This window comes from Solanum lycopersicum, chromosome 10, assembly GCF_036512215.1.
Source record: "Solanum lycopersicum chromosome 10, SLM_r2.1".
Classification (NCBI taxonomy): Eukaryota; Viridiplantae; Streptophyta; class Magnoliopsida; order Solanales; family Solanaceae; genus Solanum; species Solanum lycopersicum.
In genome coordinates this window covers 25,655,886-25,682,978 of record NC_090809.1, presented here as the reverse complement: position 1 = coordinate 25,682,978, position 27,093 = coordinate 25,655,886, and the positions used below count along the sequence as shown (strand labels likewise).

At 34.7% G+C, this 27,093-nt stretch overlaps 1 protein-coding gene across 6 annotated transcripts; it reads right to left on the bottom strand.

The window, feature by feature from the left end:
- Positions 1-4,124: 4,124 nt before the first annotated feature.
- On the bottom strand, positions 4,125-26,778 carry LOC101261668 (probable magnesium transporter NIPA3). 6 transcript variants are annotated; one of them, XM_010329225.4, is made up of 10 exons: positions 26,151-26,752; positions 24,766-24,822; positions 18,633-18,723; positions 18,396-18,556; positions 18,176-18,303; positions 17,897-18,034; positions 5,274-5,366; positions 4,731-4,836; positions 4,536-4,643; positions 4,125-4,431 (listed from the first exon to the last, which is right to left on the bottom strand). In XM_010329225.4, the coding sequence occupies exons 1-9, from the start codon at positions 26,305-26,307 to the stop codon at positions 4,537-4,539; spliced, it is 1,038 nt and encodes a 345-aa protein (XP_010327527.1). In that variant the 5' UTR covers positions 26,308-26,752; the 3' UTR covers positions 4,125-4,431; position 4,536. The 6 variants fall into 6 exon arrangements, 5 of the variants coding, with proteins under 5 accessions (XP_010327527.1, XP_004248845.1, XP_025883473.1 ...); XR_011211859.1 differs by lacking the exon at positions 4,731-4,836 and having other exon boundaries at positions 4,536-4,693; positions 26,151-26,745; XM_004248797.5 differs by having other exon boundaries at positions 4,125-4,643; positions 26,151-26,778.
- Between the last annotated feature and the right edge of the window lie 315 nt (positions 26,779-27,093).

Here is a 27,093-nt window from a genome sequence, read left to right as displayed (position 1 = left end):
CAAGTATTGATTGGAGACTTGGAGTTTCAAATTGCAACTTACAACAAATCACAAGCTTCAAGAATCGATTTAAAGTCTACTATTAACGCAGACGTTTGGTACATACGTTTCATAATATTTATTTTTTATATTTCGTCTTTATTTTTTGTCTTATTATTATCTTTCTATTACACTTTATATATAATTAAGTATGAGTTCTAGCCCAAAAAAATACCGGTAAAGGAAAAGAGAAAACACAAGATAACGAACAAAGTGGAATTTTTAAAATATTTAATTTGATAAAAAAAATGTAAAGAAAAAAAGAGTAGTAAAAGTGGTAGTACTTTATCTAAATCAACGTATAGAGTTAGATTTAATACAAATAATTCTACTTATGTTGATGATACTCCTTATGATATTCATCCAAATGTTCAACTCGATCATGAAAGTTTAGAACGACGTTATGATAATATTAATCCTAATGTTGATGAAAATTCAGGTGAAGAAATAGAAGTTGAAGTGGAAGAAGAGGATTTAGATGATACACCTACTAGACCGGTGACAAAAGCTCCAAATGACGCTATAAATTCAACAGAGCAAAATTATGGGCGTCCATCACTTATACCTCCCACAAGGAAGAACGTGAAGTGTCAACGCCCAAAAACTTCTATTGTGTGGCAATTTATGACTTTTGATAAAGAAAATAGTGTTTTTATTTGTAATAAGTGTAAGCAAGCTTTTAAACATAACAAGATGGGGGTCAAGGTGGGACAGGGGGATTAATAGATATTTGTTATCTTGTATGTTGATTCAATATAAAGAAGCTAAAGCATTAGCCAATAGAAAAAAAGGTCCAATTGATGAATTTGATATTACCAGTAATGCATTGATAGGGTCTTCTAACATGGCTCAAGGAACATTAGATCCTTCTAACCCCTATGGTCCAATAACACAACGAAAATATAATCAGAAATTAGATCGCGAAAATTTAGCTAAAATGGTTGTTGTTTGTGGTTTGTCTGTTTTTCCTCAAATTCCGATTTTATTGAATATATTTAACAAACTTATAATCTGAATTATAGAGGTTTTTCAAGAAATACTATTAAGCATGATGTTTTTGAATATCAAGGTAAACATTCTCAATTTCTTCGTTGTATATTGAGCATATTAGATAGTAGAGTGTATATAACTGCAGACATCGGTCATAGTGTTAATGGAAATGATTGTTTAACTGTTACAGCTCATTGGATTGATCATAATTGAAATTTGCAAAAAAGAATATTAAGTTATATACTATGTGTAGAGAAAAAACTGGTGCATATTTGGCTTCAAAAATTTTAGGTATTTTAGATTATTACATGGTTATAGATAAAGTAATGTCTGTCCCATTAGATAATGCATCTAATAATACAAACGCTGCTAAAATGTTAAAAGTTAGATTATGTCCAATTGACGGTAATGCTTTTCATGTTAGATGTGTTGCACATATATTAAATCTAGTTGTACAAAGAGGGCATTTCATTATTTGAAAGTTGTTGCATGAAAATTGACTATGTCGTTGCTACGATTTTTTCTACTAACAATGCTTCTAGAATTAGGGAATTTAATGAGCATCGTTTACTACGTGAATTGCCGCCTAGAAAAATTCCAAAATATGTTAAAACAAGATGGAATTCCTTTTACGAAATGCTTTCAGTTGCTTAAAAATACAGAACACTCATACAAATGGTGTTTAATGCTCATAATGTTGACCCATTAGTTAGAATTTGTGATGAAGATTGGGAAGAAACTAAATAACTATTACAATTTTTAAGACTTTTTTATGATGCAACAACCATGTTTTCTGGAATTAATTATACTACTATTTTATCAGTATTAATAAATATTTGTGATCTTACAATCCAATTTTCTAAATATAAAAAAATAGATAAACTTAAAGTTGCAATTGAAGGTATGATTGAAAAATTTTAAAAATATCTTTTTTCCTATTTCTCATATTTAGTTAACTGCTACTTTACTTCATCCTGATTATAAATGACGAGGTGTGCATGGCCTTGTTGACATTTTTTATGAAACTTTAGAAATTTCACCTGAAGAAATTCGAAATAGTGATACGTGTAAGGCTAGCATAAAAGTAGAAGCAAAAATTTTGTACGAAAAATATAGAAATATTGAAAATATTGACGGAGAAGTTGGTCAAACTTCTAATCAAGAAATTATTTTGAAGTTCGAATTTCAACTTATATGCGAGGTTTTTCTGGTCTTAATTCTACTAACCGTGATGATTTTAAAGAATATCTTAATCAATCTTTAGAAGCATTGGAAATCAAATATGGCAATGAAGATTTATTAGGATGGTGGAGTAAGCGAAGCAATGCATTTCCAACTTTGAGCAAAATGGTTCGTGATGTTCTAGCTATTCAAGCTTCATCACTTGCATCGGAGGCTGCTTTCAGTGCGGCAAGGTTTCATATTGGTGATCCTAGACATTGATTGGCGGAAGATAGTTTGGAAGAAACAGTTTTATTTAGAGACTGGGTCAATGTCGACAGGAGGAATAATAACTTGCCAAAGTAAACTAAAAAAACAAGCAAGTTGGATCAAAACGCAAATTGAATGCAGTGATGATGAATTAGAGTCACAAGAGTTTCGAGCAAGTTTGCCAGCATCGGAGGATCTCACCATCGATATGATGCGACAATTAGAATTGAAATTTAAAGGAGAAAATGGATTTTTTAAGATTACATACGAGAACTAATTAAAACAGAACCCTTCCTAGAAGGTGGCTGCGTAAAATTAGTTACTCATCTAATATTTGTAATAAATATTAGTTTTACGTATTAAAACATATTGAAACAGAATCCTTCCTATAAGGTGGTTACGTAGATTAGTTACTCCACTAATATTTGTTAATTGTAACTTCTAAGTTCTATTGAATAAATTTTTAAGGTTTTAACTTTTATTAAAGTTTCTTTTTATATAATTAGTGTTTCATTTTAATTTTAATACATTCAACTAAATATATACTAAAGTACTAAACTAACTTTAAAATACTTAATTTGAAACTTGTAACTTGACATTTGAAATTTCAAGTTTAAATTACTTTAGAATATTTAAAATACAAATTTATACTTCTCAAATTTGAATTTTAATACTTTAAAGTTGAAACTTGAAATTTGAAAATTGAAACTTGAAATTTGAAAATTGAAACTTGAAATTTGAAAATTTAATTTTAAATTTAAAAGTTAATAGTTAAATTTAAAATTTATTAGCTAAAAACATATAATTTCATTACAAATAAATAAGTATTTAAAAAAAAAATCTCCTGTCTCATCCCCCCAAATCCTATCTCACCCCGTATATATAGTGGGACGAAATGGGACCTATTTTCGTCCCCCCAATCTCAGTCCCCCCCCCCCCCGAAATCCCCCTTCCCCATCCCCCGTTCCGTCCCACTTCGTCCCCGTCCCCGTCCCCGTCCCCATGCCAGGCTTGAATTATCGCCAAACTTGATAGTTTGTGTACCTAAGGACCTCAAATATTGTGCCTTTGTGGTATCACTTATACTCATTCCCTTCTTTGATATTTTTCCATTTACTAAAACTAATTCAGCTTAGCTTTTTGGATTAAAAACCTTTTGAAAATTTGAATATCATCCTAGAACTCTATGAACAAGATAATATCCAAAAATCAGACCCTTACCATTTTTGGCTCTGAATTTCACAAAAATTGAGATCTAAGTTCACTTTGACATAGGAAAAAATTCCTAATACTTTTATACTCCAATTCATTTAGAAATCCGTCATATTCAAGACCCATTACTATTCCCTTCAAGTTTCTTCAGTCAATAATGGTAGCATATATCGTAATCCGACTCAAATAATACTAAAGAACACAAATTTAATATTCGAAACTTCAATGAAGACTCAAATCAACAATATTCTGTTTGGACTAAAGAATTGCAGTGCAATTTTTGGACCATAATTTTGCAATGTAAGTTAGCTGGTTGTATTGTTATTCAATTTTCCCAACAAGTAATGCTTAATTATCCTATGTGTATGAGATGCATAGTAGTAGTTTTTCCTGCTCCATACAAAAGTGAACTACTACTACAAATGTCAAGCAACTAGCTCAAATGATAGTCATTATACGAAGTAGGATAAAGCTATTACATTAATGGCTGATGGAGCATACAAAAATCCAACTGATTTAGTTCTTGTTAAACGATCGAATATACTAGTTATTTTTACAGGTATGTCAAGATAGTGCGCCTGGAACCAATCTGCTCGGAAATACATAGAGAACTGAGCTTCTGTACAATAGGCTTAGCAATCACATGAACAAGTTTCTGATGATTCTATCGATACAAGAAGGGTGAGAAAGCGCCTTCATTTCTCTTGCTGAATATTATAAAGAGTCCCCCAATTGTATACAATATGAGTGTGGTCCCTTCTGAGAAGAAAATACTATGAGAATGGACTGGTGCAGCTGAATTGGGCGGTTAAACAGTTGGACAGGTTGGTGGGGAATAGGGAAGGAAAATACAAAAATCATACATTATGGTGATCTCAAGGAATCTTGCCGCCTCAAGGGAATACCCTCTTGCCCAAAACCATTCTCATCATCACCATGCTTGGGAAGTCGCACAGGCAGCATGGCAGGACCTGTATTAGATTCCATTAAGAGATGCTTTGAGAAATTGGCGAGACCAGTCCTGTTCACCCAAACAAAAGAAAAACAGTAGAACATACCATCAACCATGTCTTTGGTTTTGTGAAGAAGAAAAGTTCCAGAAAGAATAGTCACAAATCCACACATTTCTGTTACTATTTGAGTTGGGTTTTGTCTATCCCAGTCCTGTTCACTCAAACACAACGAGTAGAATAAGATACCTTGAAGCTACCATGAAAAATAATAAATATGGATGCTCAAAAAGCTTCAAATTGTCCTAAAGACATGTAACAAATTGCATGCAAGGATTAATTTCAAAAAAAAAAAATTGTCTTCAAGGATTCACCACTCAAGACCTCAATATGTTGTTAAATGGCCAGTTATAGTTGGATATGCCGAACATCATGCATGTCCCTGTTTATTGTGTTCAAATGGACTGAAAGAAAATCATATTTGCGCACCCCCTAAGCTGGCCAGAACAGAGAACCAATTATATAGTGAAACAACCAGGAGAAGGCTTTGGCAAACTTGATGTGTAACCGAGTTCAGTCACAGCACATTACGTATTTTTACTATTCATAAAGCAAAACTGAACATTAAAATGTCTATGATCAAAGAATCACCTTGAACATGATTATACTGGCTAAGATAGTCAAAAAGGTAAACATGACATAGTATATAGGAGAGACAACTGCTGTATTGAATGTATCCAGGGCCTGCATTGAAGATTCATCAAAGAAAGAGTCAGGGATAGATAAAATAGCGACTAAAAAGCATCCAAGGAAAACATCATCCTTAGATGACTATAAACAAGATTGAATTTCATCAAACAAGCAAAGCTTAAACCTTACTAAGTTTTGCTCAGGTTGATTCCACCATGGTTAACTATGGGAATTTAAGCCTAACAGTAAATTATCCTGTACTAATAAAGGTCTCCTCCTTGTACAGGCCCTCTGTTTTTCCAACTTGTTCTTTTTACTTTTTAATGTTTCCTTTTTCTGGTTCTACCTTATATTTACTTTTTCTTTTGTTGATTCCATCTCAGGCCTCATCTGTTTGCTTAATGGAGATCTGGTTCATTAAGTATGTTTGTTTTTTAGGTTCGAATTCTAATCATTCAGATTCAGCTCATTAATGGAAAAGGGGCTAAAATTTAAACTATGAGATTTGGTATAAATTTACCCTTCATCCACCTTATGAGTGTGGCAGTTAAAAATAAGGGCATTTTTGAGCCAAAAGGTTGATGTCGGGGGTATTTGGAGACTGAAAGGTGGATGGAGGGTAATTTTTTACCATTTTCGAATAGTTATGACGCACTTTAGGCCCTTCTCCGTTTTAAAAATGTTTTGGGGTCATAGAGAAGGATTTTGCTTTGACTTGGATAGATTATGGTGGGGAAATCTAAAAAAAATTGAAAAAATATATATTTGTTGTGGCTCCTTTTTTGGGGGGGTCATGAAGCAGGTATATTGTTTTGGCTTGGATAAATTATGGGGAGAATCTAAACTAAATTTTTTTAAAAAAAACCTAAAATTATAACAATACATATTTCGAAAATTAAAAAAAAAAGATTGTTGCACATACTTCGTATATTCCATTTAGACCAAAAAATTAATGTTGTAAGGATTAAAGTGATTTGATAATATTGAATTAGCTTTCTTTAATTTTTTATTCAATGAAATTTGAATAGTTTTCTTTATTTTTAGGGATAATGCACAAGTACCCCTCAACCTATGCCCGAAATCTCAGAGACACTTATACTATACTAAGGTCCTATTACCCCCTGAACTTATTTTATTAATAAATTTTTTACCCCTTTTCGGTCTACGTGGCACTATCTTGTCGGCCCAACGCTGGTTGATTTTTTTTAAAACTAGTGTCACGTAGGTCGAAAAGGGGTAGAAAATTACTTATAAAATAAGTTCAAGGGGGTAACAGGACCTTAGTATAGTATAAGTGTGTCTCTGGGATTTCGGGGTTGAGGTGGTACTTGTTCATTTTCCCTTATTTTTACAGTAATATTAAAAAAAACTTTAAAATTTGCCTTTTGGATAAAGTTGCAACAATACAGAGAAGGAAAATAACATTTTGTCCTTGTATTATTATATTATTCCTATTTAGTCCTCATGATATTCGATTAAGTGCACCTTCAATTAAGCAATGTATGTGATTTTAGTCCTTTAACCAACCGACATCAAATAAAATAACGATTTTTTACATCGCAGAGGGGCAAATCACGTATTTATATTTCTAATATGGTTATACTCCATTAATTCTTTCTTATAAAATATATTCTAGAGGATTATTTCAAGATCCATCTCTAGATCATGTACAATCTTTTTTCTAGCCGATTTGATTTTCTTTTTGTTGTGTAAAGCAACATGTAGGGGTGTGCAAAAACCGAACCGACCAGTAAACCGAACCGATAAAATGTTATTGGGTTATTGGGTTTTTAATGGGTTTAGAAAAAATAATTATTGGGTTATTGGGTCGGTTTCGATTTTTCCTATTGGGTTATTGGGGAAACCGATAATCCAATAAGACGATAGTTATTTACTACTTTACCCTTCCTCAATATTAAATATACATAATTTAATACATAAATAGATTCAATATTAGCTTTTCAGGCTATATGATTTTTTTGTTAGGAAATTGGTGAGAACTTTGTTGATTATCCGGTGGATCAAGCAACTGTTCAAGATTGTCTCATTGCAATATTTTATTTTAGTTTTAATTCTAGTTCGTAATTGTAGGCGATAGCTTTTGCAAGTTTGTGAATGTTAGTAATTTAATCAACATTCAAAGTTTTTCATTATGTTTTGGCAGTAAGTTGGTAACATGTAATTATAACATACGTACTATTATATATTATTTGATCGACATTTTCTTATTGGGTTAACCGAAACCGAACTGATAACATCAAAAACCGATAAACCGATAAAAAATGTCTTATTGGTTTGTTATTGGGTTAGCATATTTTAAAACCGATAAATCGAACCGACTATATGTAAAACCGAACCGAACCGACCGATGCACACCCCTAGCAACATGTTTCGTATTAATCTCAAATTTCTCTATAGTAGTGTCTTCCAAATTTGTTAAAACTAGAACAAAAAAAGATCGAAGTGGTGGGGCAGGTTTACAAGGTATATAAGGGTTGGAATTATGGAAGCCATAGCACCGACCTTCTATGCGAGATCCAAAAGAAAGAGGAGAAGAAGTGGAGATTAGCCCACTTGCAGATAAAGAAGAAATCATTAACAAATGGCTAAAGATTGTCGCCATTCAAAATTCATTATTCCTAAAAAATTGAATAAGAAGAATCTAACAAAATATCACAAACAGCAAACATTTGCTCTTTCTTGAGAAAGAATGCCAGAAAGAAAATGATCGATGAAGGAAAATATTATTGAGGAAGACGATGAGAATTAGAGATAGGAGAGAACAAAACGAAGGCGTTTTTTAAGTGTTTGCAATTAAAGTAACATGAAATACCTAACTTACCCCTCTGCAATTGAACAGGCAGTTATTTTATTTGATGTCGGTAATTGAAGGACTAAATCCTACACATTGCTTAATTGAAGGTTAAATGAGCTTAACCAAATATAACGAGGACTAGCTTGGGATTGATAGAATAAGACAGGCCAAAAACATTTTTATCTCTTCAAGACCAAGAAAAGAAGTTTTACAAAAATCTAGTAGTTTTTAGTATTCGTTGTACCCTTTCTTTTAAATTTATTTTTAAGTTTGGTTTGGGGTCATGAAATAGGGTATTCTTTTGACTTGGATAAATTATGGGGGGAAATCTAAAAAGCTTGTGAAAATATTAGTAGCATTATGCATTTGTTGTGGCTCTTCTTCTTCTTCTTTTTTTAGTTTTTTTGGGGGTCATAAAGCAGGCATATTGTTTTGGCTCAGATAAGGTGATCCCTTGTTACCTTTTTGTGTTCCTGATCAGTGATCAATATGGGGGGTTTAAGCAAAATGATAAAAATTGCTAACTTGAGAGGGTGGTTAAGGGGTTTTCATGTGGCCGGAGAAGGTGCTGAGAGACTAGAAGTGACACACTTGCAATATGCTAATGATACCCTTATTTTTTGTAATGCTGAGGAGAATCAACTGAAGTATCTAAGACTGATTCTGGTCTGATTTGAAGGTATTTCCGATTTGCATATACAGTGGAGGAAGCATGTAATGTATCCTTTTAATGAAGTAAACAACATGAGTTGTTTAGCATCAATTCTGGGTGGTGAAATAGGGGTTCTGCCTAATACATACTTGGGAATGCCTTTGTTATGGTCCCTTGTTAAGGATCTAGTTACTGGATGCTGCAATATGAATCTGAAGTTTTCTTCTTACGACCTATGGTGTTGGTTCGTTAAGAGAGAACCTGCAATCTCTTGAGTTAAACTACTCAAAAACTAAATTACTTTTCTCCTTTTTTTTCATTTCCTCAGACACACAATAGTTTAAATGCAACAATTATAAAATAGCTACCCGCAGAAACTAGGACATGGCTTCCTAACTTAGCTAAAATGAAGAACTGCACTATTACATGAAAATAGTTGTACTATTACAGAAAACTAACTAATACTAAAAAGAAATTAATGTTATAACTATTGGATAACTAAGGAGTGATAACAGCCTTTGGGGGGCAAATCCAAGTCCATAGACATATGGTATAGTGCGATTTAGAAGTGAGAAGAAATTGGCCAAGTGGAAGTCTCAGTACTTATCAAAGGGGGTAGATTGACCCTTATAACTAAGTACTTGATGTTTTGCCAACCTATATGATGTCCCTATTTCCTATCCCATCAGGGGTCATTAAAGTTGGATAGTGTCAGAGGAATTTTTTGTGGCAAGGCAACAAAGCAAAGAAAAGCTTCCATTTGGTTAAATGGGAGGAAGTCATGACAAGCAAGAAAAATGGAGGGTTGGGAATAAAGAATCTGAAATTGCAAAGCGAAGCTCTTAATATGAAGTGGTTGTGAAAGAATGCAAACAACTCAAGATGCTATAGAGGAAACTAATTGGATCTAAATATGAAGCAGAGGTCAATTGGATAACTAAAGTAGTAACCACTCCTTATGGTGTTAGCCTATGCAGGTCCATCGGAAGCTTGTGAAATGAAGTTAAAAGTAACTCAAAGGCAAACGAAATGGATGGGAGCAAGACCAAATTTTGGAAGGACATTTGGCATTAGAAAGGCAACATGGGAGATCGCTTTCCAGACATCTACAACCTAATTATGCATGCATTCAATAAAGCACTATAGTGGATCTATGGTTATCACAAAGATGGAATTTCACGTTCAGAAGACAACTTAATGATTGGAAAATAGTAAGAGTCGCTGAATTCTAAACATTGTAAACACTTCCACTAGACTACAGATATGAGAGGATAAATTTTGGTGGACAGGAACTGACAAAGGAGTGTTCAAAGTCAATAAAGCCGACAAGTTGATGGATCAGACAGATCAACAGTGCTCAAGATGGCCTTGGAAGCAAATATGGAAATGCAGAATCCCTCACAAGTCTCCTTTTTTGTCGTTAATGGCTAAGGAAGCAGTCCTTACACAGGACAATGTTATGAAGAGGGGGCTCCAGGTGTTTCCTATGTGGTGAAACATCTGAGATGGTTAAACATCTATTTTTACATTGTAAGTACATCCATCATCTTTGCAGAATATTCCTAGCCTCAAAGGCATCTCCTGGACAATGCCCAGGAAGGTGCCTGAGGCATTACAATGCTGGAAGGAACTGGGTGTACATGCTAAAGACAGGTAGATGGAAAGTATCCCGGGGGCTATCTGGTGGGCTATTTGAAGAAAGGAATTCAAGATGTTTTGAGCGCATAGAGAACAATGCGCAGAAAGTTTTGCATTTTACTTTTTGTTTTTTGGTATAATCAGTTATACTCTAATGAGTATAAAACATCAACTGTACAAACAGTTTCATTTGAGTATAACTGGTTACACGAAAAACATAATAAAACGCAATTTAGTTTATCCTTATGCACACTATTCTCGATGCTCTCAAAACACCTAGAATTCCCCTCTTTCTAGGCTGACCATCATAAAGTAGCAAGGATAATTCTCCATCTATCTCTGTTTTTAGCATGTACTCGTGCTTTCTCCCAGCTCTTCAAAGCCTCAGAGACTTTCCTAACATGGTCCAAAGATGCCTTTGAGACATAGAAATATTCTCCATACCTTCCGAGTGTAAGTGCAGTGTAGAAACATATGGTTCACTGTCTCATATGTTTCCTTACAAAGTTATCCCTCTCTTCATTACATTGTCCTGAGCCAATGTTGCTTCTTTGGCCAATAACCAAACGAAATAAGATATTTTGTAAGGTATCCTATTTTTCCAAATTTGCTTCCATAGCCAGTTTAGATTATGATTACTAGGTGTCCATCATCTTGTAAGTTTTGTTAGCTTTGAATACCGATTTGTTACCCTTCCACCATAATATATCCTCCCCAAGCTGAAGCTAATCAAACTCTCATAATTTCCAAGTCATTTAGTTGTCTCCTAAAGGCAAAGAACCACCCTTGTGGTATCCATAAGACTGCTATCGATCTTTGTTGGAACAAAGCTACATTAATAATAATATCTGGGATAAAGCTTGTCTTTTTCATGCCATTCATCCTTCCAAAACATGGTCTTTCTTCCATTCACCACTTTCTTCTTTGAGTTCTCACCTCATCCCACATGTCTCTTATAGATCTCCATAATCTGACCTAATATGTATTAGTCACCACCTTTGTCATCCAACTGTCTTCCAGTTCTATTTGGCACCAATGACCCTGCTCCACAACAACTGATTGTCATTGGCATCTCTACATAACCACTTCTTCCTCAAAGCTTTGCTTTGAAATTCCAAATTCTTCACCCCCAAGCCTCATTCTTCTAAGTAGTTTTCACACATTTCCCTTTTACCAAGTGGTACCCTTTCTTTTCTTTCTTTCCCTACCACAACAACTCTCCTAATGTTGTCCAACCTTTTGATAACCCCTGGAGGGATGGGTAATAAAGACATCATATAAGTTAATAAATCATCAAGGAATGAATTAATGGGAGTTGGGGTGTGTTTGGTAAGAAGGAAAACATTTTCCGACAAATATTTTCCAATTTTCTCATGTTTGGTTGGGTTAAATGTTTTGGAAAATGTTTTCCAAATCAACTCATTTTCCTCAAATTTGAGGAAAATGACTTCCCCTCAAAACTTAAGGAAAACATTTTTCAAAACTCTCCTACAACCTCCGCCCTACCACCCCACCCTACCAGCCCCCAACCCACTCCCCTACCAGCCCCCCACCCACCCACTCTACCAGCCCGCAACTCACCCCCTACCAGCTCCCCTACCCCTAAAAAAATTTAAGTTTATTTTTAAAAAAATATTTTCAACTTCAAAATTTCATTTTTTTTTACCCCTACCCTCGGTCCCCTCTACCATCTCCCATCCCAAAAAAAATAAAAAATTAAGTTTTTAAAAAAAAATATATCTTCAACTTCAAAAATTCATTTTTTTCACCCCTACCCTCGACCCCCCACCCTCGACCCCCCACCCAACCATCCCCCCAAAAATAAAAATTGATATTGTTTTTTTTTAAAAAAAATCAACTTAAATTTTAATTTTTTCACCCCGACCCTCGAACCCACCCCCACGGAAAAAATTTTAAGTGTGTTTTTTTTAAAAAATCAACTTCAAAAATTATTTTCTACTCTAGTAAAAAATAAAAAATATTTTTCAAAAACATTTTTCATTCAAAAACCGAACACTAAAATATTTTTTCGGAAAATATTTTCTCCAACCAAATATGAGAAATAAGTCAAATATCTACTTGTTTTCCAAGAAAACATTTTCCATGAAAAACATTTTCCTTCATACCAAACACACCCTTAGTCTTCCTTCAACTGAAAGGTATTGAGTTTTCCACCTAGCTAGCTTTTCTTTACACTTCTATATCACACTATCCCATGTTTCTATCTGTTGGCAGGCTGCCAACTTCTCCACCAAGTATAGTAGCTAGCCAGTTTATGTTGGTGACTTCATTTATAGGGTACATTAGGCTCCGTCTCCAGTTGATCAGCAAACCAGATATTCCTTCAAACAACACAACAATTACCCTTAAATACTTCCGTAGCTCTTCTCAAGCACCACAGAAAATAATAGTATCATCTGCATATTGAAGGTGTGTCGCTTCCATGTTGTCACTTGGCAACTTCTAACCCTCTGATACATCCTCTTAGGTTGGTTGTCTTGATCATTATGTTTAGTCCCTCCATTGCTAATAGAATAGAAAAGGTGACAGAGGATCACCTTGTCTAAGCCCTCTCTGCTTTAGAAAGCAACATGTTGGGGAACCATTCACAAGTACTGAAAACCCCACAGTTGAGATGCAATAAATTATCCTCTTCGGTCATTTCTGTCCAAAACCCATCATTTCTAGAAGATTTAGAAGGTAACTCTAGCACACATGGTCATAGGCTTTCTCAATGTCCAATTTACAAAGAATACCAAGCTTTTTTTGCTTAAGTCTTGAATCTACAACTTCATTAGCAACCAGGGCAGCATCCATGATTTGTCTCCCCTTTATAAAGCACATTTGTTGGGAATCTACTAGATTGTCCACCACTCCTTTCAATCTCTCAGTCAAGACTTTGGAAATCAGTTTGTAGATACTGCCAATCAAGCTTATAGGCCTAACTCTCTTGGCTCTTTTGCTCCTTTCTTCTTATGGATTAGTGCTACGAATGTTCCTTATCAAAAAAAATGGATTAGTGCTACGAATGTTGCATTATAGCTCTTCAAAAAAAATTCCTTGATCATAGAAGTTCTAAAAATTATCCTGTACTGCTTTACCACCTCCCAACATTTCACGAAAAACCCCATAGTGAACCCATCAGGGGCAGGAGCTTTATCTACTGCACACAATTTTAGGGCTCTTAAAACTTCTTCACCAAAACTACTATAACATTTTGCCCTCTTCTGTTAGGATTGGAAGTTGCAAATTTTGGCAAATAGGTCTCCACTGATTAATTTCCGTATACGAACTTTTATAATAATCAACAATTTCATTTTGAATTCTATGTGGATCTTGAGTGATTGCCCCATGAATCATGAGTTGGTCTATGTTGTTATAACTTCTATGACCATTAGCCATCTTGTTAAAAAACTGTATATTCTTGTCCCCTTCCTTTAACCAAAGAGCTCTTGACTTTTGTCTCCAAGATATCACTTCCTTCTTTAACATTTCTTCATATTTAATAAGCAATTGAGCCTTTTTGGTCATTCCTCTTCGGTGAGAGTTATATCTGCTTCTAAAGTTGTCAGTAGATCCAACAATCTCTTCCTCTTATTACCAAGTTCCCATCCCCACCCCCACCCCCCACCCCTTTTGCCATTCCTTGAGTTTAAATTTAAGTGCTTTTAGCTTACATACCAAGATGTAGTTTGGTTTGCCTGTGTAGCTAAAAGAGTTCCACCATCATGTGACTTTGTCAATGAACCCCTTCTAACTCAACCACCAATTTTCAAATTTGAGATAATTCTTTTTCCTCTCTCAAGAACCTCCTATTAGGGCTATTGAAATATGATTCAGCTCAGTCTTTGAAGTGGGATTTGTTTCAAGTTATTGAAATTGTCATCCCACTCCTTGGACAATAATAATCTATCAATTCTGGATGCTACTCCTTGTTGATCACCTTTTAAAACCAAGTGTATGTAGCATCATCCAATTCTAAATCAATTAAATCCAAGTCTTCAATGAAATCTAAGAATTCCTTCATAACCCCTTGTTCTCCTTATGTAATTCTTTTTTTCGAGGGAAATGTTGAGACGTTAAAGACCCACAGATGGCCCATGATCCTTCTAGTAAGCCCTTCATAGAGCCCAGTTCTTCACATACCAATCTCCTTTCTTTGTAGCAGTTTGGTACGTACACATTTGTTGTGTGACATTTAAAATTTTGGAGTTGTGATTCAAACTTGCATATGATAGAGTATGTGCCAACTTCAAGCACCTCACCGTTCCAAGCCCTTTTTCATCCCACAATAAGATGATCCCCCTCCCATTTGCTTCCAATGCATCATGGCTAATCCACCTCCCTCCCCAAACTTGTTTAACCACCTCAACAACATTCCCTTCCAATTTTGTCTCTTGCAGAAGATAATATATGCCTTCCACCCCATTATAAGATTGTTTATTAATCTCCTGTTATCTCTATTATTCAACCCCATAACATTCCAAGACACTAGTTTGAAATTCATCAAGCACTAGAGCTAGTGAGCCCCCCCCCCCCCCCATGTTCCTCTTCCCAGAACTCTTGAATTTAACGTCAAAAGCTACAAGATTCTTTAATTGTTGTGCACCCTTGATCTTTATCTTCTTAATTTCCACATCCAGCTCCATTCTCCTTACTTGTCTACAACTATCAATCTGCATTAGTAGCTCAGTAGCCTCCTCTTCGTACCCTTGGATATCAATCCCAAAAATTCTCCCTTAGTTTGATCAAATTTTGTTGAACACAGTTTGAAGTGTCTCTTTCATTTTCCTATGTGATATGATGTTGCATCACTATAGGATCCATTTCCTCCACCCCCAAATTCACAATTGTTGTGTCCGTGCACTATGATGTTATTCCACTACTACTTGTGTCTGCTCTAAGAAGCTCGCAATTTCTCTCTTCTTGCTGATCTTTGTTCCTCACCTGTTTCCGTCGAGGGTTCCCCATTGGTGTTAACCATAATCCACAAAACTGTCTCTGCCTAAAAATTTCTCTATTATCCAATTGGCACTGCTGCATGTAGAGACATGCGCGTTCATATGTCATCTCCAAAGAGTTTTACCTTCTGGCCTTTGGTTTCTCCATCTTTTTCTCCTTGGAAATTATTTGTTATAACAAGCCCAGCCAGATCTGGGCCTTTTAACATTTTTATTGGTTGTTTCCCATTAGGTCTGTGTACATAGACCATGTCAGATAATTCCTTTGACTGACTCACGTGCCCTTCACATATGAGGTGAGAATTAGCTCTCCCAATTGTCGCTAGCTTGCTGTCCACATGTCTACTCCAGTAAAAATCCCTAAATCGAGGGGATTCTCGTACATCATCACAGGAACTTCCGAAGATCTGCTGGTTAAGACCCATCTCATGGTACAAAGACGTTTCTTCTCCAGCGGTGGTAATTTCTTTTTCCAATGACAATTCGAACATAGGTTTTCATTCCACCCAGATCCGAAAGTGGAAGATAACTCCTTTATGTGCCACCACTACTTCCTTTAATATGCTTCTCACATCATTTGCCACCAGAATTTGAGCCTACTTCAAATGATTCTTGAGTTTTGTTTCCTTCTCCGTAGTAGTCTAACCCCCCATAGACCTCGCCTATTTCTTGAAATATCGACCAAAGGTGTCATGGAATTCCCACAACCCTAATCCAGCTTTCCTTAACTTCAGAAACTACGAGTGTACATCTTGTAGTTGGCTTCCACCATTCAAATTGGAATTTGTAGTTCTTCCATCTCCATTGGCCTTATCTGGTCTGTTCTGTCATGAATCTATTCGGGGATTCGAACAAGAACATCTCGCTGGTCAATTCATATACATCGACTCCAAAAGCCTTGTCCAATTTGAAGATGACCACCTTAAAAATATCAACCAGAGTTGGTCTTTCCTTTGTCTCCTCTCCATGCAAAAACCAACTAAGCATCTCTGGAGCAACTCATATAGTTGTATTTTAACAGACATCCCAATCTTTCCTTCCTTGTAACTGACTTCAGCATCACATAGGTTCCTTGACTGCCATTTACTCTGTTGTAGAGCTCTCGCATAAGGGTAGCCGGCAGAGTCACCTTCTAGAGTGAAATTTCCTTCTTCTTCTGGCATATAATGAACTTATCAATCTTAAAAGCAATATCCAACCACCCAGCATTTAGTGCTTGTTCGGGGATGATTAGGCATGTATGACCTCCTTTATTTAGTGATATGATGCTTATAAATCTCCTATACTCACTGTTTTTCCTCGTGCAAAAGAGCTCAGCTTTGCATTCTGCCAACTTCCATCTTCTACTTTCCTTCTAATTGTCCTTTGATGCTTCCTTTAGGCAGAAACATAGTCACTCCATTGCCTTCCTACTCAATGATGACCTACATATCATCTTCCTACTCCTTTCTACCCATTTGTTCCACTACCACTTCGCAGTATCCCATCTGGTGATGTCGAAGGATTTGAAACTAGCATTAAAGTAAATTATATTTTCCACCATCTTAGAATTTCAAGGGTGTTTGGACTATAACCACAATGGGTGGCTATTGGTGGCTTATAAGAGAAGGGCTGACACTGACTAAGGTTGTCGGAGAGGAGGGCTTCTACTCTCCAAGGAAGTAGGAGAGAGAAAGGTCGTTGGGAATCATGCCTGGGAGAAATTTGAATTTCGATTAATAGTTAGCATACTTCTAAGTTCCACAGGCACCCCTTTAGTGACATATAAGAGATGTAAGTTTTTTTTTTCTTCTTCTCTTTTTATGTTTAAGCATTTTCAGATTTAGAGTTTTCATATCTTAGAACTTTTTTGCGATAGTTCATTCACAAAGGTATTGATTAATCTTTCTTTAAATGCAATGTACTATTTTTGTCGTAACATTTGGTGTAGCATAGTGGAAAAAAAATCTCATTCACTATCTTAGAAGCAATGCGCATATAAAAGATTGTCTTGTGTTATGTTATTTTGTTATTTATTTTTTCTTTTTCCTTTGGTCACTAACTAACTTATGTGGCTAGTATGGTTGCATGTATATCTTATTTATTTTCTATCAATCTATAGAGTATTTTATTATTTGACATACTTATTCACTCATACTTTATTTACTAACAAAATTATTTAAATGATAGTTCTTGACGAAATTGAATGGCAAGTTCCACCCAGGAAGAGTTCTAATAAGTAGTATTTTATTTAAAAGCGTCTTATATTTATATATCCATCCACTAGTATCAATCTGGTCTAAATAGAAATCATATTGAAATTAAATTATTATCACAAAAGTAATCATTTTACTGAATTAAAATAATCGGATAACTGATTATTTAAGTTAATTCTTCTATTTAATATGAAACAGGCCACCACAAATGTATTAAGCAAACTGCAGATTAATTGGAAGAACATAGAGCACAAATTCATTAAGCAGATAGCAAATATGTTTGAAGAACATAGGAAGAAAATAAGGATATAAGGAGGACACACCTTATTTAAGTAATTCATTTGGGTAAGAACACACACAATGACAATCAAAGTAAAAGCCCAAGTCTGTGGATATATTAGCTGATTTGTTCCTGATAATGTCAATTTCAAAGCAATTCCAAGTGCTTTGACACTCATAACCTGTCACAGTAAAGCTGAAATCTCAATAAGAAAAATATATGTAGGAAATAGGACAAACGCAAAAACACAATTCTTTATTTAGAAAAATACAAATACGCAATTAATTGGAAGAACCAAAGCAGGAAAGGAATAGTTACAGACCGATAAAGAACCCATTAGTGAGCACACTCCTATATAAAACATAATGTGTGTTTGCCCATATTGGGGAAGATAGTGGAATATAAGAATTAGGACAGCTATTATCACCGCCACTGCGTAGAGGAGAAAAGCTGCAGCAGATTTGACAACATGTTAAGCTTGAGAGATCAGGTAGAAAAGGAGAAGGAACAAACACCATCAACAATATGAATAAAGAAACTACCTGGTTCAGTAGCAAGATCCCACACTTCCTTCACAGATTGAATCTCACGTTCTTGTGGAGCATGCAGCACTATTGTGATGGACCCAACAACACATAAAGCACAACCTAAAATTCCAAAGGTGTGTAGCTTCTCTCTCAAAATAATACGAGCGAGCACAGCACTGTGGTTTACACAAACTCGTCAATAATCAAAACCATAAAGTTAGAACTCTGAATGAGTTAAAACTTTTACCATACCTGATAATAATACTGAGTGCACCAAGAGGAGTAACTAAAATAGCAGGGGCAAATGCATAAGCAGCAAAATTAGCAACCTCTCCAACAATCACTGTTGCAATGCAGCAAGCAGTCAGAGTTCTATCTTCAAGAATCAGACCCCAGCAAAATATTCATATCTAGACACACTTGCCGGAAAACAAAATAATCAGAGCCAAGTACAATGAAAAAGAGAAAGAAATGATAAAATAATTTAAATATGAAGCAACTTTTTAATGGAGACTGTATACATCATATGTCCACAAAATGTCACAAGAGATACAGTCAAACACAGTTTATCTTCAGTCTTACACTTGTATAGATACTTCAATTAACAGTCAAGAGTTTTGACAGATACTAGGTACACATATGAAACATGTCGATCCTGCATAAAAGACCTACTCTCCAAATAAGTACTAACAAGTAGCAGCATCTTCTTTCGGAACTGAATTCTCCTTTTTAACTAGGAACACCAAATAATGTCAACATTACCATTCTATGTTTTGTTTCTATTTAGTAAGAAATACAAGAGAAATGGTACCAGATTTTGGTCAACCAACTTCAAGTAATGTCAATGGAACCATTAATTTCTGATAGAAACAGTTGAATTCTAAGTCCATGCAGATCTTGTCAACGTCAACAGAAAAGTCAAGCGGCATTAACATGATGTTTAGGGGAAGAAAGAAGTTTCTTGAGTTCATGGGAGAAAAAGGAATTAACATAATTTATTAAGGTTAAGAAGAGATCAAATGGGCAGCCGTAATGCCTCATCTAGTGACTGCCTCTCTCCAACTTGTCCACTATAAGCCCTGCCAAATTGTCAAGCCTTCTGCGCCTTCCTTCTTATTGACTGCTAGGAGCCATCTTTCCGAAAGTAGCATTGTGACTCCCCCTCGCATCACCTCATATTAGGAAAGGAAGAAACACGGAGCAGCACAGAATAGGATAATTTAATAAATTTATCATCAGAATAATAAACAAATTGAAGGTCTAAGACAGTGTAGGAATCTCTTCATGAACTAGAGAACAAGTCTTATGACAAAGGGACCCTTGAATAGTAAATTACATGGCCAAGAGAACCCTTGAATAGTAACTTGCATGGCATAGGACAGTCAGATTTGTATGGCAAGATAATGGAATAATTTTCTTTTATGACAAAGGCACACTTGAATAGTAACTTGCATGGCATGGGATAGTAGTATTTCTTGGCATGATACAGGTAGACAAAAGAAGGTGGCCTTAAAAGAAGAAATTGGATTTTAATGGTAAATTATGGTGAGGTAAAATGTCTAGAAGGCTTAATGTGTACAAAAAAATTCTTTTCTTATGGGAAATTATGGTGATGTAAAATGGTTAGAAGGTTTAATGATTTGTGCAAATTTTTTGTTTTCTCTAATCTATAGCTATTCTTTATACTTGTTTTTGAACCTAGCGTTATTTTTCAGTCTCCTATTTTCTGCTCTTGTGAAATATCTTTTGCTATGTGGTGATTCTTCTTCCATATGACCTTCTCTTTTCCTATGATGACCCAGTCACTCGTTTTGAGTTCTATAACCCTTTCCCAATTTGAGACTACCCATCCGAATTTGAGACATATAGTAGGTTCATTTCGTGACTTATGGCTTGCCGGTATGAGTACGGGTGGCAGCGGAACCGGTAGGAACCGGAATCTGGTCCAGTCTGTCCCGGTCCGTTACCGGTCCGGTTCCGTTCCGGTTAGTCCCAGTAGGGACCGGTAAGTACGGGGTCTAGGACAGGTAACGGGGCGGAAATCGGGTTTTACCGATTAGTCCCGGTCCGGTAGATCCCGGTTCCTGTCCGGTCCAATTTTTAAAAAAATTATTTTTAAAATTTTGTTACCGTTTGCCCCTTTTGCAGCCAATTACACCCCCCTACCCCCCCCCCCCAACTTTTTTAATACCTCAAAGTTTGAAAAATTACACTTTTAACCCTTTTTTACCTACAAATACCCCTAAACTTTCATTCTTTTCAATCACAAATTCACAAAATCATCTTCTATTCTCTCAACTCTTTACTCTCTACTTCTTTACTCTCTAATCTCTTAAAATTGTTGAAATTCCAGTTTTGGTCTTTAAAAATTCGATTTGGAACTACAAAATTCAACTTTCAACTTTCCATTTTCGGCGGTCATAAACATCTACTTTTTTAAGTAGACGTTCGGTACATTCGTTCCAACTTATAATTTACATCTCAATTATATTGCAATAATTATTTGTTTACATTACATTTTTCGTATTATATATAATCTACTCACGTTTAATATTTGTATATGGATTCCGGTAAAAATGTTGTTCAAAAAGGAAAAGGTAAAAAAAGTGCAATTTAGCGTGTTCAAAATATGTATAACTTTACATCCTCCAATAATCAAAAAACCGGTAGTTCTTCTAGATCTAAAAATAAAAAATCTACTATAGTAAGAATGAATACGGAGGGTTACACACATGATAATGATACTGTTTTTAGCATTGATAGTAATTCTAGATTAGATCCTTATCGTGAACATTTACAAAGACAGTTTGATAATTTTAATGAGGATTTTGATTATCAAGCACAACATTTTCAATATCTTCCTTGTTTATTTTATTATAATAATTGTAAAATAGTTATTACTTCTGATATAGACCGCAGTATAAACGATAATGATTATTTGACTGTTACTGCACATTGGATTGATGAAAACTGAATTATGCAAAAAAGAATTTTAGGTTATAAATGTTGTCAGGTGCAAAAAAACCTGGTTGTTATATAGCTCAAATAGTTTTAGATATTTTAGAAAGATGTGGAATATGTGATATAAAATAAGTAGTATCACCTTAGATAATGCTGCAAATAATACAGTTGCTTTTGAATTGTTAAAACCTACTCTTTGCCCTGTTTATGGTGATGATTATCATATTAGGTGTGATGCACACATATTTAATTTGATTGTTAGAGATGGTATACAAATATATCATAACGGTTGCATGAAAGTTGAAAATGCATGTCATTTTATATTTAAATGTCAAATTAAGTCTAGGCGTAGAGATTTTCAAAATCATTGTTTTGAATATAATCTTCCACCTAGAAAAATTCCAAAAACAGTGTCTACTAGATGGAATTCTTTATATGAAATGTTTGTAGTCACTTATGAATATAGAAAATCCTTACAAATGGTTTAGAATGCTCATAATTCAAATATGTAATATAGACTCGATGATAGTGATTGGTATGACATAAATGAACTCATAGATTTCCTAAGATTTTTTTACTTAACTACCAAAAGAATATTTGTACTTTATAGTCCATCAATTTGCACTGTTTATATGATATTTGTATGATTTCTTCTAAATTTTATAAATTTAAAAATAAACAAAGATTTCAAGAAACTATTAAGAAATTGATTGAAAAATTTAAAAATATTATATTCATATTCCTCAAATTTATTCGACCGCTTGTTTGTTAAACCCTCATTACAAAGATGTAGGTGCATCTAAGATGGTTGATAAAATATAATTTAACTTGAATATTGATAGTGAAAAAGATGAAATTCCTAGTTGTCAAGAAGTATAAGATAACATAAAATTTGAAGCTAGAAAATTGTATGACTTGTATAATTCTAATATAAATTTATCAAGTGATCAATAACCTGAAAGTTCTAGGAATAGACTTAATGAAGATAATACTGATGATTATTTAGATTTTTATCTTGAACTTTCTCACAATAATAAAAATGATTTTGATGCATATGTTAATCAAAATACAGAACCTACTGATGATGTTCTAGCATGGTGGAGAAATCGCGGCAAAGGATTTCCAAAACTTCAACCGATGGCTCGAGATGTATTAGCTATTCAAGCGTCTTCGGTAGCTTCGAAAGGCATTTTTAGTGCAGCAAGGTTTCAAATTGGAGAGCATATGCATTCGCTAGCAGTAGATAGCTTGGAGATATCGGTATTATTCAGAGATTGGATTAATGCCGAGAGAAGAAATTTGGGTCGTGAACCACTACCAACCAGATTTCAAAGTGACGTTGATGAAATAATACAAGATTATAGTGACGACGGGATTGAAGCAATGGAAGATTTATCTATTCAACAATTCTCGATCATGTTACTATAAAAATGTTAAATGATTTAAGAAAGGATCTCTAACGTAGCACCGACTATTAAATTTAAATGTTTAATTGTCTAATAGTATGAGGATGATAATTCGAGATCTAATTCAAACAGAACCCTTCCTAGAAGGTGGTTGTGTAGATTATATCTTTTAATACTCTACTATAGGAAGGTGTTGTGTAGATTATATTTTTTAATACTCTACTAATATTTTTGTAGATCAAATTGAAACAATCCTCACTGTTGGATAGTATACAAAGACAATTTGCTCACATAGTTAACTCTATATTGTCTTTTCAAAAAGGATATAAACGTCAAACAACAAGACTTTTTGGTCATGAAAGAGCAACCAAAATGGATTATGTAAATATTATCTTTTCAAAAAGGATACTAACTTGTCATGTTATTTTTATTCCACTTGTTTTTATGGAAATTTATCAAGTGTAGGTGGTAGGACTTTAGTAGCTTTCCATCTCCTATACAAAGGAGACTTTGTATTAGTTGGAAGACATCTTTTGTTTCTACCTTCTATCATTTGTAAAAATTATGGAGTGATAAAAATTTCTTGTAGCTAAATTATCTCATGTTTCTTCCCCTCCAAGAGACCAAGACATGGGATAACGGGTGAAGGTCCTTGCTTCATTGCTCGAGTATAGTGTGCTAAATATTTTTAGTAGAATTATTCTATTATAGAACATATGTTTTATGAGTTTACGCTAAGCCGGGCAATTAGTTAGCAGGAGTGCCTTTGTGAGCTAGGCTAGCAACCTCCTAGTAGGAAGACTTTTGTTACCATAATATTCAATCTCTACTAGAATTTTATCATTCTACGATTCTAGTGCTACACTCGCCCCTTGTAGTCTAGTAGGATCTTGTTAGACAGATAAGCTAGTTAGGGGTGTTTGAATTTGCTCTTTTTAAGTGAATTATAAGTTAAAAGTCACATGTCATAAGTTGGGGTAAGTTGGTAACCCCCAACTTATGACTTTTGGCTTTCTATTTACTATTTTAGCTTTTTAAAATTGCTTAAAGACACTTTTTGTGTTTATCCAAACACTTCCAGAACTAAGTTTAAAGCCAAAGTCACTAAAAGTAAGTCAATCCAAACACCCACTTAGTGGACTTACTAGTTTGGGGCAAATAATATTTTCATGAAGTTGTTCTTACCTAAACTAAACTTTGGTTGTATGAATACCAGATAACTCAGAGATTGAACATATAAAACAAGATGCAGTTTCAGAATTAGATAGCAGCGTGCCATTCAGAGAAAAAGACTTAATAGTTGGCCCTGATGCTGGATTCAATGTTCAACAAATTAGTTCTTACTTTATATTGCTACTCCCTCCTTCCTACCAATGTATATGACATGATTTCCTTATTGGTATGTCCACGAAAAAAGGAGATACATTTTTATGTATGGGAATAATTTGATTCTAAAACCTCCAATTGTTTGGTAACTTTTAACTTCTAATCACCCTTAGTGAGAAACTTTTATAGTTACACAAATGCTATGGCATATTTAAACCATAAGTTTAGTCGTTAGAAGTCTTAAAGCCACAGAAATTTTATGGCATGTTTAAGACCACAAGTTTCAAAAGTCTTCCTTTAATTCATAAACTTTGTGCCAAGGAAGTATTTTTATTTTGATTATTTATTTCGGTAAAGAAGAAGATGAACCAGAAGATCCTTATTCATTTCTAAGGCAAGGGAGAGGATTAATTAACAGTACCAGTTTCTCCAAAAAGAAAAAAAAAGAAAGGTAAGTAAAGGAAAGAGGTTAATCACATCATGCATATTACAAGAACAAGCGGATGATCTAATGGGGCAATAGAAAAGTTAAATCTTAATCAAAAAAAGCACAAAATTGTTCTTTTTCAAAGAGCATGTACGGGGGAAATATGCAACTTAATGTATAGAAGCAAAAGGGGGTGTTCCCATTTCTGTAATTATACAGGGGATAAGAAGTGAATCTATTAAATGCATTGGAGTATATAACTCACTTGTTATCATGCCCACCCACCAAAGTGTCTCATACAGGTATGAGTATCCTCCAACACCTGTAAAAATAAATTATGTCAAGTCACACAAACAATGTATCACCAAATGGTGTTTTGAAAGAACAGCACTATAAACCATGAGGGGGATTGAAAGGGCACTTGGTAAGTATAGAAGTCCTAAAAAGCTAATGTGAATGTACATGAAAGACCAAATATCACACATTAAATTTCCTAATATAAGTTCCAAGATTAAGCATTAGGCCTGCTGCCCTTAAGTGGATGATAGTTGTTCTAAGTAATGAATAATCTTCCAAACAAATGTTTTAGGGAAAAAACAAAAATTGAAACCAAGCAACTCTAGTACTAAGAAACAACAAATGCAAACAGGGTTAGCAATGATTATAGATGGATTTGTTGGTTGAACATTTGAGGCTACATTACAGCTACATTACATCTACCACAGGATGCCCATTTCAATCCAAATACCACTTAAAACAGCAATGATTATTCTAATATTTCATATTCACTGGATTCAACCAAGTCCATATAGCATCGGAAGGACAATAAGATGAGGATCATGGCCAAGTAACAGCAAGAGTAGGGAGCAGCTATCTGAAGAGTTCAACATCATCTCCACATTCCAGCTGGAACGGGTTAATATTAAGAAAATCCTCAGCACTCTGTAATTTAGACCGTAACACTAGCTACAAAGATGAGATAACTCATAGCAGGCTTCTTGTAGACTAAGGGGGAAACCGGGTACTGGACCAAACACCTCTAATTAAATCTAGATAAGAATTCTAGTTGATTTCAATTCCATGAGACAAATTCCAGACTAATATACACGCTTATATAGCACCTTATTTTTCCTTTACCTGACAACTCTTCCTACTACTTAACTGATATAACAATATTGACTGCTACTATTATGCTACAATCCCATAAGACTTTGGGCACATCTTTATTGCAATTAAAGTTCAGTTTAGAAACTGCGTCAAGGAACTGAGCAACATGCAGGCTATACCCTTAAGCTGATCGTGTCTACAGTGGAGAGGTCAAATAATGAAGAAAAAAAACTTTGGTTCACTTTCTAACTTTCAGTCGATAACCATATTGGTACTGTGTAAATGAGGCCACTTGTCACATTCAGAAGTTCACCAGTTGAACTCGTAACCGATAAAAGCTTATGATGTTCATTTCAAAACTCATGTATGCACCTGTTTAGCCATAAATATTCACAAGCAGCTAGTTTTCACCATAAAAATGAATCTCACCTCATAGCCTAAGCAGCAAAAGTCGCAAAGAAAATCACAAAGACACACAAAATAAAAATACAGTTACAAGTACAAGAATATTTAATTTTAACTTAAGATTTAAAAGGCTTGTACCAGCTCTGACACCGGAAGCACCAGCTTTCTTTAACCCTTTTTTCTTAATAATAAAGCTAGCACCAATGAATAAACTCGAGGACAAAGCGAGAACCAATCCTTTGATATTGTCAGATGACATGCCCTTGTACACATCTTTCCAGCTTTGCGTATCCATACCATCAACAAACCACAAGAAAAATCCAAAACCCTAATCGTCACTCTTTCATATATACACTACCTTTGACATACACCTGAAAAAAAAATGTTTGGTCGCAACTAAAAGCTGCTTCTACATAGATACCGGGGAGCATAAAATGCAAACAGGTAAGTGAGAAATTGATACAAGAATTGGTGGGTTTAGAGATCTGCGGAAGAGGGAAAGGAAGGGAATTGGCAGTAGGCGTGAAGGGAGTTTATTCTCTTTGGGTTGATAGATCGGGGTGTGGTGGGAGAAGAAAGTGAGAAAAGTGGGATATGGAAGAAAATGGTTTTACCAAAATTATGACTCTCCCATGACTCTTCTTCCTTTTCTTTTCGAACATCTTTTGTTAAACATACGAAATTGAGTCCACATTTAGAGACACATTTAGACAGAGATAGAGAGTAAGAGAGTGTGTTCCAATTTTTATGTTACACGGAAATAAAAGTTTTTGAAAAATATTTTTTAAATTAAATTATTTTTCTCAAAATTAGACCTGTCAATATGGGCTAGTTTATTTCATCCGAATTAACCTATACAGATTTTGACATTTTACGGATCAAGCCGAAGATCAAGCCGGGCAAGCCTATTTTGGCATGGGTCAGAAAATGGTCGATCCAATCCACAAGTACGTGAGTTATAGGCTTGACCAGTTAGACCACTTTATAAAAAAAATATATATATTTTTATATTTATTAAATTAAATTTTAAATTATAATTTAAAATATCATCATAACTATCGACAAAACAATATTCCATTAT